This window comes from Ischnura elegans, chromosome 11, assembly GCF_921293095.1.
Source record: "Ischnura elegans chromosome 11, ioIscEleg1.1, whole genome shotgun sequence".
Classification (NCBI taxonomy): domain Eukaryota; kingdom Metazoa; phylum Arthropoda; class Insecta; order Odonata; family Coenagrionidae; genus Ischnura; species Ischnura elegans.
Window position 1 is genome coordinate 80,028,572 of NC_060256.1, and position 16,941 is coordinate 80,045,512.

Consider the following 16,941-nt stretch of genomic DNA (forward strand, 5'->3'; position numbering starts at 1 on the left):
ATCAGGGCCGGCAGAGGTTGTTTACCTCTTCGACGCCCCTCGACGGGAAGGAAGGGTGCGAGATGGGGGTGGGGAGTTCGCATGTGCTTTGATCGCGGGTGCTGCGTGAGCGGGGCTGAGACAGTATTTCAAATAGGTACAAGTATTTTAAAATACGTGTTTAAAATACATTTGTAAGTTTTATTTGGTATTTCGAATACACGACCTGAATGTATCTTGTATTTCGTATTTCAAATACCGACTTTTGGTATTTTCCCATCCTAAAATAAAAAATACATTTGTAAAATACTTTTTTGAAGTAGCTCAGATATCACTTCTGTGACATCATGCCTCAGAGATTACTTCGTTTTCGTTAGAATCGTTTTCTTCGTGTTTGCAACTATCTATAATGTGCCAAGGCAGGATATGTTTTATTTTAGATCTCTTAAGTTTCCGTACAAATGAATCTTAAAAGGTATTTAAAATGCTATTTTTAGTTTGTTTTTCAAATACGCAAGTCAAAGGTATTTTGTATTTAAAATGCATTTGGTGCGGTATTTTGTATTTCAAATACTCCTCGACCTGTATTTTGCTCAGCTCCGTGCGTGAGTAAAGGCCGTTTTACATGGAGCCGGTATTTGCACTATCTGACGTGTGTACGAAGGTGCTGTCAAAATTGCACCCTATAAAGCGGTGGATTGCTAGAACCCATGCGAGAATGTGTGGACGTGAGATGACGGAGAGAATAGCCCTTGTTCTAATTTCGTTCGGGCATTCTCGCAAAATCACGCCATAAAGAGAAATTAATGGAGTTCTTAAGTGCGCAATTATGTGCCCGGTGTAAAACGGCTTTAAAAGCACGCAGTCCCGGATGAAGTCTTTGGACAACCTCAAAGAAAAGCAATGAAAGCAAAATCGCTGGCGGCGGGGTAAAGTCCATGCCTGCCAAACAAGAGGTCGCGGGTTCGAGTCCCGACTGGGTAAGTTGCCCCTATCCCCGGCATGGTCGTTGGTGCACTTGATATTGTTAAATTTGTTGAACACACCGATGTAAAATGGCCAATATGCACTGTATTCGGTGGTATGGGAATAAAAAAATGCCTCCCTCTTGATCGGACGTAATTCGCTTCGTATTGCGATAGCGTGGTTAGCCACTACGTCAACCCCACAATTTTATTATGAAAGTTTGCTTTAAAAAATATCCTCATTATTTTTGGGTAAATTAGGCGCCCATGAAATCAAAGTTACGGTCAACAGGGAATGATTTGTCAAACTTGATCCCAGCAATACTTGACCTAACAGCTCCATGTTGGTTAAATATTTTACTGCTAAAAAATATTCCGCATCTTTATTATTTTACCCGACCTGTTTCTACCGATTTGTGCCAGCGTTACACCTACTATCTGACTATCAGAATAACTAACCATGTATACACTTAACGTCGGCGGGAAAGAAATAACTTCATCAATGCCAAAGCGGCTGTGTGTTAACTGATTGGCCGATTCATCCAACAAAGTTTATTAGCCCTCAATTTAATTATTTTCTGTTCATAGGAATGATGAAAATAATGATTTTAATTCCTCACAGTATAAATCGTACATGAAGTATGTATAAACAAAGATTTGGATTTTGACACCCTTTGAGACTTTCGCCTCGTTTTAGGGTTGCCGACTAACTCATCTATATTTATAAAAGAGGATGTATACCTATTGGTCTGTCCGCAATGGGTTTCCATATGGCTGGACGGATTGTGAACAAAGTTAGCACATTGATGCATTCTCTTGAACCCCGTAGTGCAACTTTTGGTTACGTCCGACGCGTCCTTTGCACCGTTTTTTCGTTTTAATACTTCGTGTAGGATGGTATTCATTCGTCAAATTTTCCTAACTCCCCTGAATCGAAGTAGATACCTCTATAGATTTGAGGGAGTCAAGACGGTCGCCTTTCCTTCCCTCATGGTGATTTTTCTACGTGAAATCAATTTAATGGCCTTATTCTATCAATATTCGCTTTAGTGATAATTTTCAGGTTGACCGTGTACAAATGAGTGGAGGTGAAATGCTAAGGTTTTTAGAGGCAGAAGGAAGGGAAATGAAAAAATAGTTACGTAATTTTATGCACGAGCCCATTCTTATTTTTTCTCGTTTACAGCATTTCTAGAAAAATGACGGAAATAAGGAGGTGCTACTCGAGGGAAACTGCGGTCTCACCACGAAACTACTTCCCACAGAGCCCTCCTTCCTCCTTTTGAATGGCATAAAAATGGGAACCTCCAAATGGGAGAGATCCTGAAGGGTACTTGGGCGTCTTAATCCTACGCGTCATCGTGGAATTGTCGGGTTGGCTGGTATCTTCGTAACACCAGCGGGGTTGAGACTTGATTGATTTCATCACTACGGTCTAACCATCAAAACAAGATGAGAATTGCACCCGGCTACCCATTCAGGAAGCAGTGGGGGTAAGTGAGAAGGGAAAAGAATGAGAAATTAAAAGCTTATGAGTTGCAATGCGACCCTCAAAGAATTTTCACGATCCCCCTCTCATGAAAGGGAGAACCCCAACGGATCTCGATAGTCCATGTCATCATTCAATTAATGCCACTTATTACCAGGGGCGCAGCGAGGGGGGGAGGTTTGGGGGATAAATCACCCCCCCCCCCCCCCAGAACTGAGAGAAATTTTAAAATTTAATCCATTTTACTTAATTGGATAAGTATTACTTGTAGAATAGAGCAAGGATTAATAAAATATCCCTCAGAAAGTCGTAAAACCCAACATTTTGAACCATTTATCTTAAAAAAAAATTCTGGGGGAGGGCACCCCACACCTCCCGTATTCCATACCCCCCAATATTAGTCGCTCCGAAAATCCCCCCTAGCCTCAATTCCCAGCTGCGCGCCTGCTTCTTACTACTGAGGCGCTGGGCCGTATCAAAATAATTGATGTCCATGACTGATGTCGGCGATTTGGATGCTTTTGCGATGAACGTATATCGACAGCCGACTGTATGAAGGCGATCTCCAGCATCAGTATGTTTATTGTAAACGGAAAAAGCTAGTAAATTTAATACTTATGAATAGATGTTATTGAATTCATGATACCTATCCCTCCTCGTGAGCTTTAAATTTCATGTAAATGAAATTTCCAATCGCAGTGGCGGTCTGGGGTGATTGGGGGCTCTCGGCTAGGGCTCATGATGGGGCCCCCCTTACCGGGGTATTCTAGGGTCCTCCCCCGGAAAATGTTTTGGAAAGTGCCTGTCTGGAAATGGATTATTAAGCTATTATGGTCTTTAAAAAATAGATAAAAGCTAATAAAAAAACAGCAATTTCATAAGAAAAAATACTATGAAAAGTGAGAATTTCACTGCTTATAAAATTTAATAATGTATCATGGTTATATTATTTATTATTTAGGGAATTTCTCCTTACAACTGCGCTGAAATTAAAACAGAAACTTTGGAATAAAATTTTCGAGTAACCCTTTCAACTAAGTATCTGGTTCCCTTTATATTTTGGCACATTTATTTTTTAAATAATCTTTTTACTCGGAGTATGCATACAGTGTAAAGCAACTAATGCAAACGCAGACTCGGCCGGCCCCTGGCCAATCGATATAAACAACATGAAAACAATCGCTATCGTCGCAATCAGACCTAAACCTCTTTTATAACCTGTGACATCACGCAGTTAGTCCGAATGTGATGATAATAGGGGATCAACACTAGTAGGAATCCAATTTGGCTCCTTCGCAAAAGCGGCTATTCTCGTGTGCGCAGTCCGACTCCTGCTAAAATTAGTCGTTGAATATTGCAAAAAAATTTGAATATCACTCTTCGTTCAACTTGCCTCGGAGCGTTGAACAAAGGGCGAGCGGCCACAGAGGAAAAGTGTACAAGACGGATAATTGGCTGCTGCGCATGGTTCAGCTGTGTTTGGCGAGATATGGTGGTACAACATGCTGAATAAAATGATAAACCTTATTGTACTGCCAACTGGTGTTTTAATTATAACAACGTATTTCGACGCTTAGCGTCATCGTCAAGTCAAATAGAAATAACAAAACTTGTCATTTCTAATTGACCTGACGATGACGCTAAGTGTCGAAACGCGTTATTATTTTTAATAAACCAGTGGACAGCCCTATAAGGTATATTGATGTTTTATACTGCGCATGGGACCAAGAACCAATAGCGAAATCCGAGATCATGCGATGGTTCTAATGGTCTAGTCAGCGCTCCTTATACATAAAGCCCTCTCACAAAACTTGTGACGTCACGCAGGTTATCAGAATGTGTTGAATGTGGGCACCAACGCATCCCATTTTACTCTTTCACTTTCTATCATGTGGTTCGAACGCTACCCCAAAAAAGTGGAATCAGTGATTGTCATTTCTGGCCCGGTTCGAATTTTGCAAAATATTATCCGACCATTTTTGACGACGTTGCCGGCTTGGGGCTCGCAACGTGGGCAAAAATGGAGTTTTTAACCCGGTGGGAATCCCGAGGAAAGTTTGCCCTCATAAGGAGACCCATACTTTTCCGTACATCGACCCTTCGCCTACTTCTCGTGCTAATCGCGGCGAAATATCGATGGCATAAAACCTTTCGCAGATACATTTATGACGTCACGAATTCATGCAAATTGGGTTACCTCATTTAAGCTTTTCCTCGGCCGTATGCATGGGCCATTCTTGGTTCGTTGTTCCGTACTGTAACGTGGGTTATTCCTTTCCTCACTCGAAGGTTCTCCCTGAACAGTTGAAAGAATGATAAGATTGTAAAAGTGAAAAGATGATACTAGATCTCTATAATGACGTCACCGGCGCGCCGCGGCGAATGAAAACAGGGTGGCAACTTTCAAATTTTCCTATTTTAAACTATCATAACAGAATGGCTGAAAGAGGAGCTTATTTTTGAGATTATTCAAGAGAGGAAGTTGTCGTTGTAACTTATCTTTACCTTCCATGCATCTAAATCTTTAGATAAATTGCAATTTTTGGTCTTATTATGAGTGAGCGACCTAACTTTTATGCATCAACATGGGCGTACCAACTACCCCCCCTGGAAACGAAAATAAATTTAGTTCAAAACAAAACTTATGAACCAATTTTCCTTTTGAAGAAAAATGATATTAGTATAAGACATGGAACTAAAGTAAAATTGTTATTTTTTCAAGCAAATAATTATAAAAACTAATGAATTGCTGTCATAACCCACACAGCACACGGACACCTTTCGGACATCCGGTGATTGTCCGCCAAGTGGCCTATGGACATCCTACGGACAGCCGAATTCATACAAAATGATGTCCGCTGCAAGTCCGCATGTCAGTAAAAAAGGTGGCCTATGGACGACCTGAAATTGTCCGCTCTGGACACCTTGAGGACACGTTTAGGTTAGGATTGCATTTTGTTCGATACAAATAAATAATAGGTCCAGACAAGAATTTAAATAAATAAGGCATCAATTCCATGCACAATATTTATTTGGCTTCTTAAAATAATACAATGCAAGAAACTACATACATATTATTAAATTTTCTTCTTCCCCTGCAACCGCTCCTTGGCGTGCCTTAGCCAGTTTTGGATGGCAACCTCCACATCTTTTTCAGCGGTCATGCTCTCCTGCACTGCTCCTGTAATAATGAAGTATATAAACATTTCATCGTAGCAAGAAATTGTATCTTGTACGTAACAAGCAGATTACATAAGACAGGACGCTATAGTCTTATTAGTCACGTGTTTAACATTCTTAAGGTTTCAAAATTAGGAAACCTGTCCATTAGAGGCTGAATACATTTTACAAACTTTTCTTTAACTTTTTCTTGTTCTTAAATAAGAAAAGATGTTGAGTAAAAATATTAATATGTTAGTAATGTATACATTATGATTAAGAACATTTTTCATAACACAATTGTTGAACTAGATTTTAATCCCAAATATGAGAAGACTGTTTGCCTGTTAGACCCTGGTGCACCATCTAGAAAAAAATTCTTTGATCCATCCTTGCCAGACAGCTAAGTAGAGGTCTCGAAAAAGATATTGGAAAAAGCATTCAAATGGAGGATAATATTTCTGAACAATTGGTCTCTGCTTGAAGATTATGACTACACTAGAGTGAATTGTGTTACATAAGCTGGAGCTAAGGAAGACTAATGCAGAGGAGCTGAATATGATATAGGAGTAAAGGAAACTAGAAAATTTAAAGGAGGAAGTTTAAGTGGACTAGATCTCTTGGGATTAGTGTGAAAACAGCCACACTGATTTGGCACACAAACCACTTAGCTGCATTGGCCGAGATGCAACTTAAAAAAATAGAAACTTTGAAAAACTAGCAAAAACTTGCTGTAGTTAAGGCCATTCCATGATTTAGATCTCCGAATTCTTCCAATCTTAATAATTAAAATAGATCTTCTAATGTAGTCTGGTATCGAGGCAAAAGTGAAAACCTAGCTCACTGGCAATATTCACATTTCGACAGAGACATAACAGGTGAATAGCAGCTAAAGCCTGCTGTGAGCTACTGAAATTTCTATAGCTCCTACAACAACACCTACTTCAAAACATCTTAGTTAGCTAGAGCTACTAGAAAATAGTAGCTTCTGTAGTACTGTGCAACTACCATCCCTGTTGAATAAGTTATCCCATTCTTAAGTTCTACAGGTGTTATACATCGAACTTTTATAGAGCATGAGATCCTTTTCAACCATGTTTTTGGTAATTATACCTCCCATATGCAGAACAAAAATTGTTTTCAAATGTTTGAATTACTTGGTAGTGGAATCTACATCTGAAAATAATACATAACAATACTATTTTCTCTACCTTTAGCATGGAAGGGTGAACCTTGTATTACAAGATGTTCAATAATTATTTAAATTTACTTTATATGAGCTCCCTTAACAGGAGCAACTTGCGAAAAAAGTATCCAGACCAAAATTATTCCTCCTTGCCCAAACCTATATAATAATCAAACGAATACTTACACCTATCTCTCATGCCTTGCTTTAGCATGTTCCAGCCAACTCTTCACTGTAACTTCCACACTAGAATTGGTGGCTGTATCGTCCTGGTTCAGAGCAACATCTGTAAAGAATGAAGACAAATAAGTATACAGACAATTATAAGAAGAGAGACATACAAACTTATAAATAGAAATAGGAACTAAATAAAATACAGATAAGGTATTTTTATTCAACTCCACTACATGAAAGCTATAGTCAGTAAATGCCTCCAGGTAAATATATCAGGTTCACGATATTCTACACCAAAATGTGTACCGATGGCTGTACGAAAAGATGCACAAGTTCTATTTTCTGGGTATAAGATTTCATGCAGCAGTTTGAGCAAATAAATGAACCATGTAACATAGCCGTAAGGTTTGTTTACACAATATATCACTTATAATTAGACCTTGTTTAGATTCATCCCAAGTTTCTTACAGTCGTCCTATAGTTTCCACTAAATTAAATGCATGGATGACTAATAGCACAGTTACTTAGTTTGTAGTTAAATTAGTTTATAATTTAGTAGGTTAGCAAAGTTGGGCAGAAAAAATATATTAAACGCTATAAAAGTTACGTCGGCATTGTAATTTTTTAATCCCTAAGCCTTATCTTTACTGACATAATAGATCATTTATTTATTTATGACCTAAAATCTTTAATTATTAACCTAGTTCCATCAAACAGATAAAGAGTATAAAAACTTTTTGTAAAAAGGCTAAACATTGGTGGTTATACTATCATAACCTTAATCGCCATATCCTATCATAACCCTTCGACCTGAAGACGCTGGCAGGATAGCCAGCGAAACTGTTGTCAACCAACAATCTGACGCGGAAGAAAACCCTGGAGAAATGCAGAGATCAAACCATCGCCGCGGAAACCTACGCTCTAACATCCTATCATAACATTTAATGTTCTTTTTCGATGCGTGCGTGAATATACATATCAAAAGAAATCACACGGTGTACTCCGATTTCAAAGAATTAATAATTTACGTGAAACCTATTAATCATATATATATATATATATATATATATATATATATATATATATATATATATTTTAATATCACGAGATGTGGGTCAATTCCTAGTTATATTTATTGCCAAGAACCCTACTTGATTTGATTTAGGAACGGAACCAAACGGACCGTTCGGACAACAAATTCAGCCGTAGCCTACGTTATCAAAACAACAGGTTCTATTTTATACGCTAGCACTTACATTATTTCCTATACGTTCTCGCGTACAGAGACTATAGTACAAGAACTTCCACTTTAAATTATATCATGTAAACAAGGAACAAAAGCGAAAATTTCACCATGAACAACGGAAAAAGACGCTACCTTTAGTTGCCAAGTAACGGTTTTACCGAGACGGTCATGTTGTTCCAAGCAGAGCCATATTTTTCCTCGAGATGTTACAGGCTGAGTTATAAGAAATATAAGGAGCATGCGGAAACACTATACTGCCGACAGTGAACGCCAAGAAAAAATTATTTGGATGTCACATCAAACTTACTTGGAATACATGTAGCTGCATCTTTGTAACCGCCAAACCACCATGCTGTCTCCGGTGTTCCATTCCGGTTCCTCTGTTGGAAAGGAGGAACGGAGGAATGTGGAGAACCATGGGAAAATCTGTATCGCGGAGTAGCGGTAGATTCAAAATTCGTTCGCCACCAAAAAATCTAGAATTTCAATATAAAGTAAAGGTACGGCAGTACTTACCTTCTATTGCCTATCCTTAAATTGGACAATTACAATGTCTAATCTGGGAATGAGGCCATCGATGCCGTGATAATTTTAGGAGAATTCTTACCATTAAAAATTAAAATGAATTTAAAGCGTTATGTTTCATTAAAATACTTTCCAATCAATCGCCTCTGAGATTTTTTAATCCCTAGAGAGTAAATATTAATTAATCAATAAGTTGAAAGAGTTCATTTAACCTGCAGGAATGGAATGTCCCCGAGACGGCTACGCGACGTCGGCAGGACATTGGTACATAATATAAAATTTCAGTAAAAATCGATAAATTCCATTATTCCTGTTGTTAATTTTTGTAAAAGTTGCTAAATTTAAGTAATTTTTATAATCATGAAAGAGTACGGGTTTATTGTTCATCCAACGCTTCTCAACCGTACAACATGCGGAAATTTTTAATTTTTTGAAAATTGCTAAAATTGTTGCTAAATTTGTTAAAACTTTAAAAATTGTTATAAATAATGTAGAGAGTCATAAGTTCGTTCAATTGTTTTTGTTTAACCCATAAGGCATGTAGAAATTTTTAACGCTCGTAAATGTTACTTAAATTGTTGCTAACTTTGTTTAAACTTAATTAATTGTTATAAACAATGTAAAACTTAAAAATAGCGTACATTTGTTGTTCTTAAACTATAGAAGCGGTAAAAATGTCAAATTTTTTTTTCGTTAAATAGTTTATAATTTCCTCCCAGAGTCCACACTCCAACAAGAGGATTACACTTGGTTACCTAAAATAATCCTCAAAATAACTTCCTCCACGAAAAATTTCCTCTTCCTCGATCGGGAGGAAGTATTCTGGCTTCAGAAACGAGAGAGAGTTTTTTTTCTTTCTCCCTTCTCCTATACTCCCTACTCGGAGGAGGATCTCGAGACTTTCTCTCGGAGTTCCTCCTTGAGGAGGTGAGTGTTTTAAGAGGAAACCAAAACTCCGAAACCCTGCATAATGGGACACTAGCTGGACGTCCGCTGGACATCCAAGATAGGACAGTGTGCGGACGGATGGCCAGGACAGCCGGCGGATGTCCTCTGGCTGTCCTGAAAATCCGCGGACACTGAGAGGACGCGACGGACGCGCAGCGGACGTCCTCTGGCAACGATGTGCTGTGTGGGAATTTCCTTAAAATTTTGGTTTTATTAACCTTTTCTGTGCAAAAAAGTTATAACTTGAACGACCAAGGCTAGTTTAGCACCCCCCCCCCTCTGGTTTTGATTCTGGGTGCACCCATTTGCATCAACCCAAGGTTTTGGTACATTTGGTTTTGAGTATGCATAAAATGAATTTTGTTCAAAACCATATGTACACATCAATGATGACAATCAATATATAAGTTGGGCATTTTTCGCTTTTCGATTTGATTTGTACATTATTTATTGTCGCATGTGAGATGTCTTACCTGTGTTCATGATGATTATTTTCTTTGACAAGGCATGTGGGCTCCACAGCCATCCGTTGCCAGTGTCCCAAAGGCTTCTATGGGCCTCTATGCGAGAGTGATCATCCTTCAACAGGAGTAAAGAATCACAATTCGATAGTTGGCGGTAGGGATCCTGGGAGGAGACAAAAAACTAAGGTGAAAGGTTCTGCAGTCCTTAGAGAAACGAAGGGTAAGTATATCTAACCAAAAGTATACCTTGTTCCCACTGCCTACTAGTATTCTTAAGATAATAACAGTCAAATGCACTTGGTTCCAATTATCCTTGCAGGTGAGAGGGTTGGGCTGAAGGCTGAATCGCTTGATTTTCTTTCCCGTCCCAAAGAGTGATACCTCCAGCAATAGCTTTTCAGAGACCAAAAAAATTGATCACTTGCCCCGTCATTTTCTAAATCACAAGGTCACTCCACCATCCCTTTTTCCAATGCTTCTTCCATAGCTTTCCATATGTTTAACTGTCGTTCCATCAAAAGCCAAATGTGGGGTTAAAATCACTGTAAGCGGCTGTTGGTTCCGCTTGGCTGAAAGTGATGGAAAGTGCCTCGTGATGGAAAAAGCGATGAGAATAGGGACAGTCTGGCTAGGTCTGATGGTCGACAATCGTTGAGGGACCCTAGCTTTGGGGGCTCCCCCAACGATCACGTCTATCCTGAAGCCCAGTGGCACAGCGAGGGGGGGGTTTTGGGGGATAAACCCCCCACCCCCCCAGAGCCCAGAAATTTTTTAAAGTTTAATCCATTTTACTTAATTGGATTAATATTACTAATAAAATATTGTAAGGATTAATAAAATATCCCTCAGAAAGCCGTAAAACTCACCATTTTGAACCATTTATCTTAAAATCCCGCAATATATTAATCTCGCACCTATTGCTTATCCTGGTGGGTATGCCATACCCCCACACACCCCAGTATTAGTTGCATCTAAACCCCCCCCAGCCTCAATTCCTGGCTGCGCCCCTGCTGAAGCCTATATGTAAGGTGTAATAAAAAAGATAGATTGAACCAAAGATTTTTTTGCAATTATAAAATCTGTTGTTTCATGTATTGCAAATTTAAAAATTTTCGAAAAGTCAAATATTTATAAATTATGTGGACTCAAAATGTACTAATGTAATATGTTATTGTAATGATTCCTTTGGTTTTATCTTATGCATGAATTCTTATCCCGAAGTAAGTGAAAGTAGGAAGAGAATAGGGAGGGTGGCTCATTAAACCCTTATTTAAAATAAGTTGCAAAAAATTTGCCTAAATTTCTAATTTAGACACTTATGTATCAACTAATTTTTTACTTGTGCTATTAATTATTGCTAGGAACATTATGCCAATGAAATCCATTCCTCCTTTTCATCCACACATTATGACATGATATAAAATACTTAAAACGTAATTCTGTTTTGAAGTTTACTTGGACCACTCATCTTATTCTTCAAATTGGTTGGTGCAAGCAGTGGCACAGCAGGGGGGGGACAAAACCCCCCCCCAGAGCTCAGAAAATTTTTAGGTTAATCCATTTCACTTAATTAGATTGAAATTACTAATAGAGTAGTGTAATGATAAAATATCCCTCAGAAAGCCGTAAAACTCGCCATTTTTGAACCATTTATCCTAAAATTCCGCAATTTATTAATCTCGCACCTACCGCTTATCCTGGTGGGTATACCATACCCCACACACCCCTGTATTAGATGCACCCAAACCCCCCCCCCCAGCCTTAATTCCTAGCTGCGCCCCTGGGTGCTAGACCTTAATAATATCTGACCAACCCTTTCGTTGAGGTTCTGCTAGAAGGTGTCTCCATTAGGTGATGGATTGGTGAAACTTTAAATCTCTAGATAAATTTTTTTGCAGACTTTAATCTACCTATCTAACAAGTACATTTTCTATTAAGTTTTATCTCAATTTTCTGTTTATATTGATACCCAGCAGCTATGGAATCCCTTTACATCAATCCACTTTTGGTTAGACTTCCAGAGCACATAAAAGATAATTGGGAGACAGGTTTGTCATTTTAGGCAATAGAATGCAGTCCCTAAAGATTTAGTATCAAAAGGATAAGAATGGTTTGCTGGAGTTGGTGAAAAGAAAGGGTCAAACATATTGGTATGTATGTAATTAGTATTTGTTCCCTGCACATGATCAGTAAATTATTTTTCTCTGTGATTGCAGGTTGTCCTAACTGTCAAAGTTTCCTGTGCAATTACAATGGCTCTCATGGATCAGCTTGTCAGTGCCAGAATAAGTACAAAGTGAATAAAGGTCAGTCATATTTTTTTTCATAAAATCACCAAAAATGGTTTTGTAGCTATAGCCCCCTGTTGGATGAGGCACAGACAAAGGAGGTCAAGGGGCAGGGGGCATTTTTCCAAGGGTTACCCAATAAGTGCCTGGCTCGTGTCTGAATAATGGTGCAGCATAAGGGTTAGGGGACATGAACACTTCTTCAGAACCGCAATATTGTAATTATAATTGCTGGGATTCACAATAAGTAAGTTTTATTTTAATCAAATTTTTTTAACGTTTGATAGTAACAATCAGATTATTGCTAATCTGGAATAGTGTAGTTTGACTTTTTTCAACTCAAGAACCATCTTTAAAGGTACCTTTACTCAGGGGCGCCGACTTACAAAAAATATTGGGGGGGCCCAAACCGGGCACCTTGCCCCGGTAAATTTTATAAGCAGTGAACTTTAAGTTTTTTAAGCATTTTAGAAGAGTCATATGTTCAACATTAGAACCCTGATCACCCGAATCTCAATATCTGGACACTCAGGGGAAAATAGACAAGCCGGACACATTTTTTCCTCACACCTGTAACGAATTTTTGGGGGGGCTCGGGCCCCCTCAGGCCCCATGGAGTCGGCGCCAATGCCTTTACTGTGCAAGGATACTATATTTTTGCAAACATATTATCTCAATATATATTTTGTTAGGTAGTGGGTCTGTTCTTTTCCCTGGGTCACCTTGCTTTTCAAGGATTTTTGTTTCGGAATGTCCTGGGATTTGAACCGGAAACCCTTTGATCTGCTGTCAAGTGCTTTACTGAGTTGGCTACCCTTGCTTTGTTTAGAGCCTCCAAAGTAATTCTTTACATTGCAATTCTTGTAAATCTTTTGATAAGTAGTATCCATGCATTTTTCTTAATTGTCTCTCCATTTGTTATTTATTCACAGGTGATCGATGGCTGTTCGAGGTAAAATTTAAGATTGCCAATATTTCTGCAAAGACACCTGTATTTCAGAATGTTACTCTTAATGAGTTACTAGAGCAACAGGTAAGACGTAAAAATTCTATGGTGAGTGGGAGGACAAGAAGCTATCAGAAACTATGTATCTATCAAGTATCAGGAAAGCAGCATAAGTATTATCATTCATTGACTTTTTATCCTTTCCCTAGATTACAACTTTCTTGAAGAGCCAGAATGTGACAAGTGAACCAAGAGTCAGCATTGAGGATGTGAGGTTAGTGATGATGGTCCCAAATTCACTCGAGCATTACAAGCAATATACAGTCAAACCTCTTTATAACAAAATTCTAGGGACCAAGAAAAAATTTTGTTGTATAGAGGTTTTTGTTATACAGAGGTATCCCTTTTACAGAAGTTATGACCCATTTTAATGTACTGAAAAGCTTTTTAGCAAATAAAGGACTGATATCTCTTCATAAATTAACTTAAATAAGATATGTTACCCACATAAATATGGTAAATTTTCTCAAATTTACTTTAAAAATGTAAAACTTTGATATGGCCTCATTGGCATAGCAAGAACTTAAAGCCAATCACTAATTGAACTCAATCATACAAAGATTTGATAGGAGCACATTTAGGGACAAGTGTAATTGATATTTTTAATTATTTGTGGCGTTAAAAAATAACTTTCTTTATTTCACTCACAAAATTGAAGAATTCTTTATAAATAATAATACGTTACAACTTCAGGTAACTCTGAAATTCAAAAAGATATATCCCAGTCTTCCTGGTAACAGCCAGTTAAGAGCATTATTAAATATTAAAGATAATATCACAATATGTGGGCATTCCATGGAATTTATGGAATTTGTAAAACTATAGAAAGGTTTAAAACAAGTAACTCAAATGCTCTTTAGCAGACACAAGACTGTGCAAACAAAATGATAGTAATTAACAAACAGCAAATTGACTTTTTGCATATAAATAATAACATATCCCACTATCAACATAAATAGAACTTAATAGAATTTAGATGGCTGATGCTCTCAAAATTAGAATAAAACTTATTTAAAGAAATCTGGTAATTTTTTCTGAATGGTTCGCTTTCCTTCCAAGGACCATCTCACACAAAGATGCCGCAGTTGATCGAGAGAGACTAAATGCTCAACAGGTATATCTCTCTGGGAAAAAAATTTCTGCAGGGCTTCAATGTATGCAAGGGCCTCATTTGTAGTAATTTCTCTCTCAGGGTTACCTTCATCCTCATCACTCTCAGATGAATCGTTTTCCATAACTTCCTGTAAAATATCCTCATCTGTTACTTCAGGGAACACTGGTACGTCCTCATCAGCAGATACAAAATCATCTGCAGTCACATCAGTTTGCACTCCTGCTCTCAAAATATACTCCTCCCAGACTGCATCAATGCCAATGTAATTACTGCTTATACTGGGACCCACATATCCCAGTCCGAGCCACAGGCATGTGAACTTCACGTGCGGTGCTTGGGACAATTCCTTTCCTTGACCCATCTTTAAAGATTCTGAATTCACTTTGAAGATTAGGTTAGGCACTTTGTTTAGGTTTTCCGAAGACGTCAGGTGGGATTTGAAATCGGAAATTATATTAGTGGCCCAACAGTCTACCCACTGGCAGTGGGGTAGCAAGGAATTTTGTTTGAAGGGGGGTCCAAAATCAGGGGGAAATTTTTGAAAAACAGAGAACTAAGTAGAGGGTTTTAAACTATTTTAACCCTTTTCGTAATTAAAAAAACTTCATTTGTTTAAGAAATCTATCGTAAATGCATGATTTTTCAATATTGTTTTTTCTTTTACGAAGCAGAGTAATTGTGCAATTATATTTTGGGGGGTCCGGACCCCCCCGACCTCCCCCTGGCTACGTCACTGCCCACTGGGCCACCATGCTTCCCTAACCTTTGGGTTAAATCTCTGAGTTAAGACAACTTAGGTTGTCCTGGAGATAAACATTGAAGTTGGGAAGTCATAAAGACTTAGGCTGCCCACATGAGGTATCCATGTCACAAATTATACCACGGAACACTAATTTTAGGAAATTAAAAATATGGCGGATTTATTTCCTAAGGAGACTGCCTGGAGGAAGCCTCAGTCTGTCCCATACTACCATAAAGTACACTGGTTTAGAGTGATCAATTTATTCTCAATATTTATAAATATTCTATTTGCAATAGAGTATTTATACTCTCAGGGAATGGGGTGGTAAAGTTATGAATTTGAATTATCATAGCATCTTATGTAAAAGTTCCCATTAACAGCCCTAATTATAACTTCTTTTGTGGTGAAATTAAGATCACTCTGCTGTGAGCGATATGAGTGGCAACTCATGTTGCAACGCACACACGTCGCGAGAATGAATTGACGAGAAATAGGTGGTTAGGAGTGAAACAAATAACAAACAATATGGTTGATTTCCAACAGTAATAGTACATTTAATAACCAAAGTAAGCTTTAGGAGCACAATACATAAAATACTAAATTGCCTGAGGATAATGTACTCTTGCCGTTGGGAAGAAGCCGGGCACGAGAGAGTTCCTTCCTTGTCTGAGGTCAGTAGCAGAGAGAGCGAGCCAGACCGCTTACAGGATCGCGGCCGCGCTCGAAGCAGGCGTGAGAGGGGAGGTGTAGGCAGAGGAGGGGAAACTGGTTTCACGCTGACGATTCACCTTACAATTGGGTAAACGGTGGCGGAAAGTAACGATAATTCACACATGGCATAAAGAGGCCGACACCGTTGGTGAATTCACTATAAATTGTGAGCAGTTCACAGGACGCGAGGATCAGCGGCACGCGTGGATTAGGCAGGCACGATGTACTCTGGAGCTTCGCGAGATTGGTACTCAGGAGCTCGCGAATCGTCTCCTCGTGGTGAAGTCTCAGAGGGGTCAAGTCTCAGAGGGGTCAAGTCTCAGAGGGGTCGAGTCTCAGAGGGGTCGAGTCTCAGAGGGGTTGAGTCTCAGAGGGATTGAGATCTCGGAGAGATTGAGAAAGTGCCCATTATGGCACAATGTAAATCCGTGTAAATGCATGATGCGTGGCAGTGCATCTGGTGCCTGACTGGAAAATGGTAATTTACTGTAACATTTGTGCTGTGTAGAGATAAGCAACCAGCATGATTTCTGTATTCAAAATAAGTATCATAATTTATATCACCTCATGACTTTAAAAGATTCAACAGATTGAATTTTGCACGCATTTTATTTGCAGTGATAATGGTGAAGTGTCATACTCATTTAGAGTGGGGGAGGAAGACGGTCCTAAAGCCAGGGAAGCTATGGGTGTTTTAGTGCGAGAAAAGAAGCACCTTGGAGAATTACTCATTGCTTCTGACTCGTTAGAGCTCCATGAGGAGCCAGCACTGTTACTTCTGGTAAGTGAACTATTCAAGTCCATAGTTTTTCAAATGTCTTCTCTGGTAAATTAAAGTATGGGATATTTTTGGAAGCATTTAACCCTTTCGCACCGAATGTCGGGTGGAGCTGATATATTCATACCCAGAAGATCTGACGTCGAGTATAGCTGTTGTGGATTTTT

At 38.7% G+C, this 16,941-nt stretch overlaps 1 protein-coding gene across 1 annotated transcript in view; it reads left to right on the plus strand.

Annotated features, from left to right (window-relative positions):
• Window positions 1-16,941, plus strand: part of LOC124167657 — a 62,338-nt gene that overhangs the window by 13,773 nt on the left and 31,624 nt on the right. The window contains exons 5-9 of the mRNA XM_046545640.1: window positions 10,177-10,355; window positions 12,352-12,441; window positions 13,356-13,456; window positions 13,579-13,643; window positions 16,615-16,777. Coding sequence (XP_046401596.1) covers window positions 10,177-10,355; window positions 12,352-12,441; window positions 13,356-13,456; window positions 13,579-13,643; window positions 16,615-16,777 — 598 coding nt within the window. The remainder of the gene's footprint in view (window positions 1-10,176; window positions 10,356-12,351; window positions 12,442-13,355; window positions 13,457-13,578; window positions 13,644-16,614; window positions 16,778-16,941) is intronic.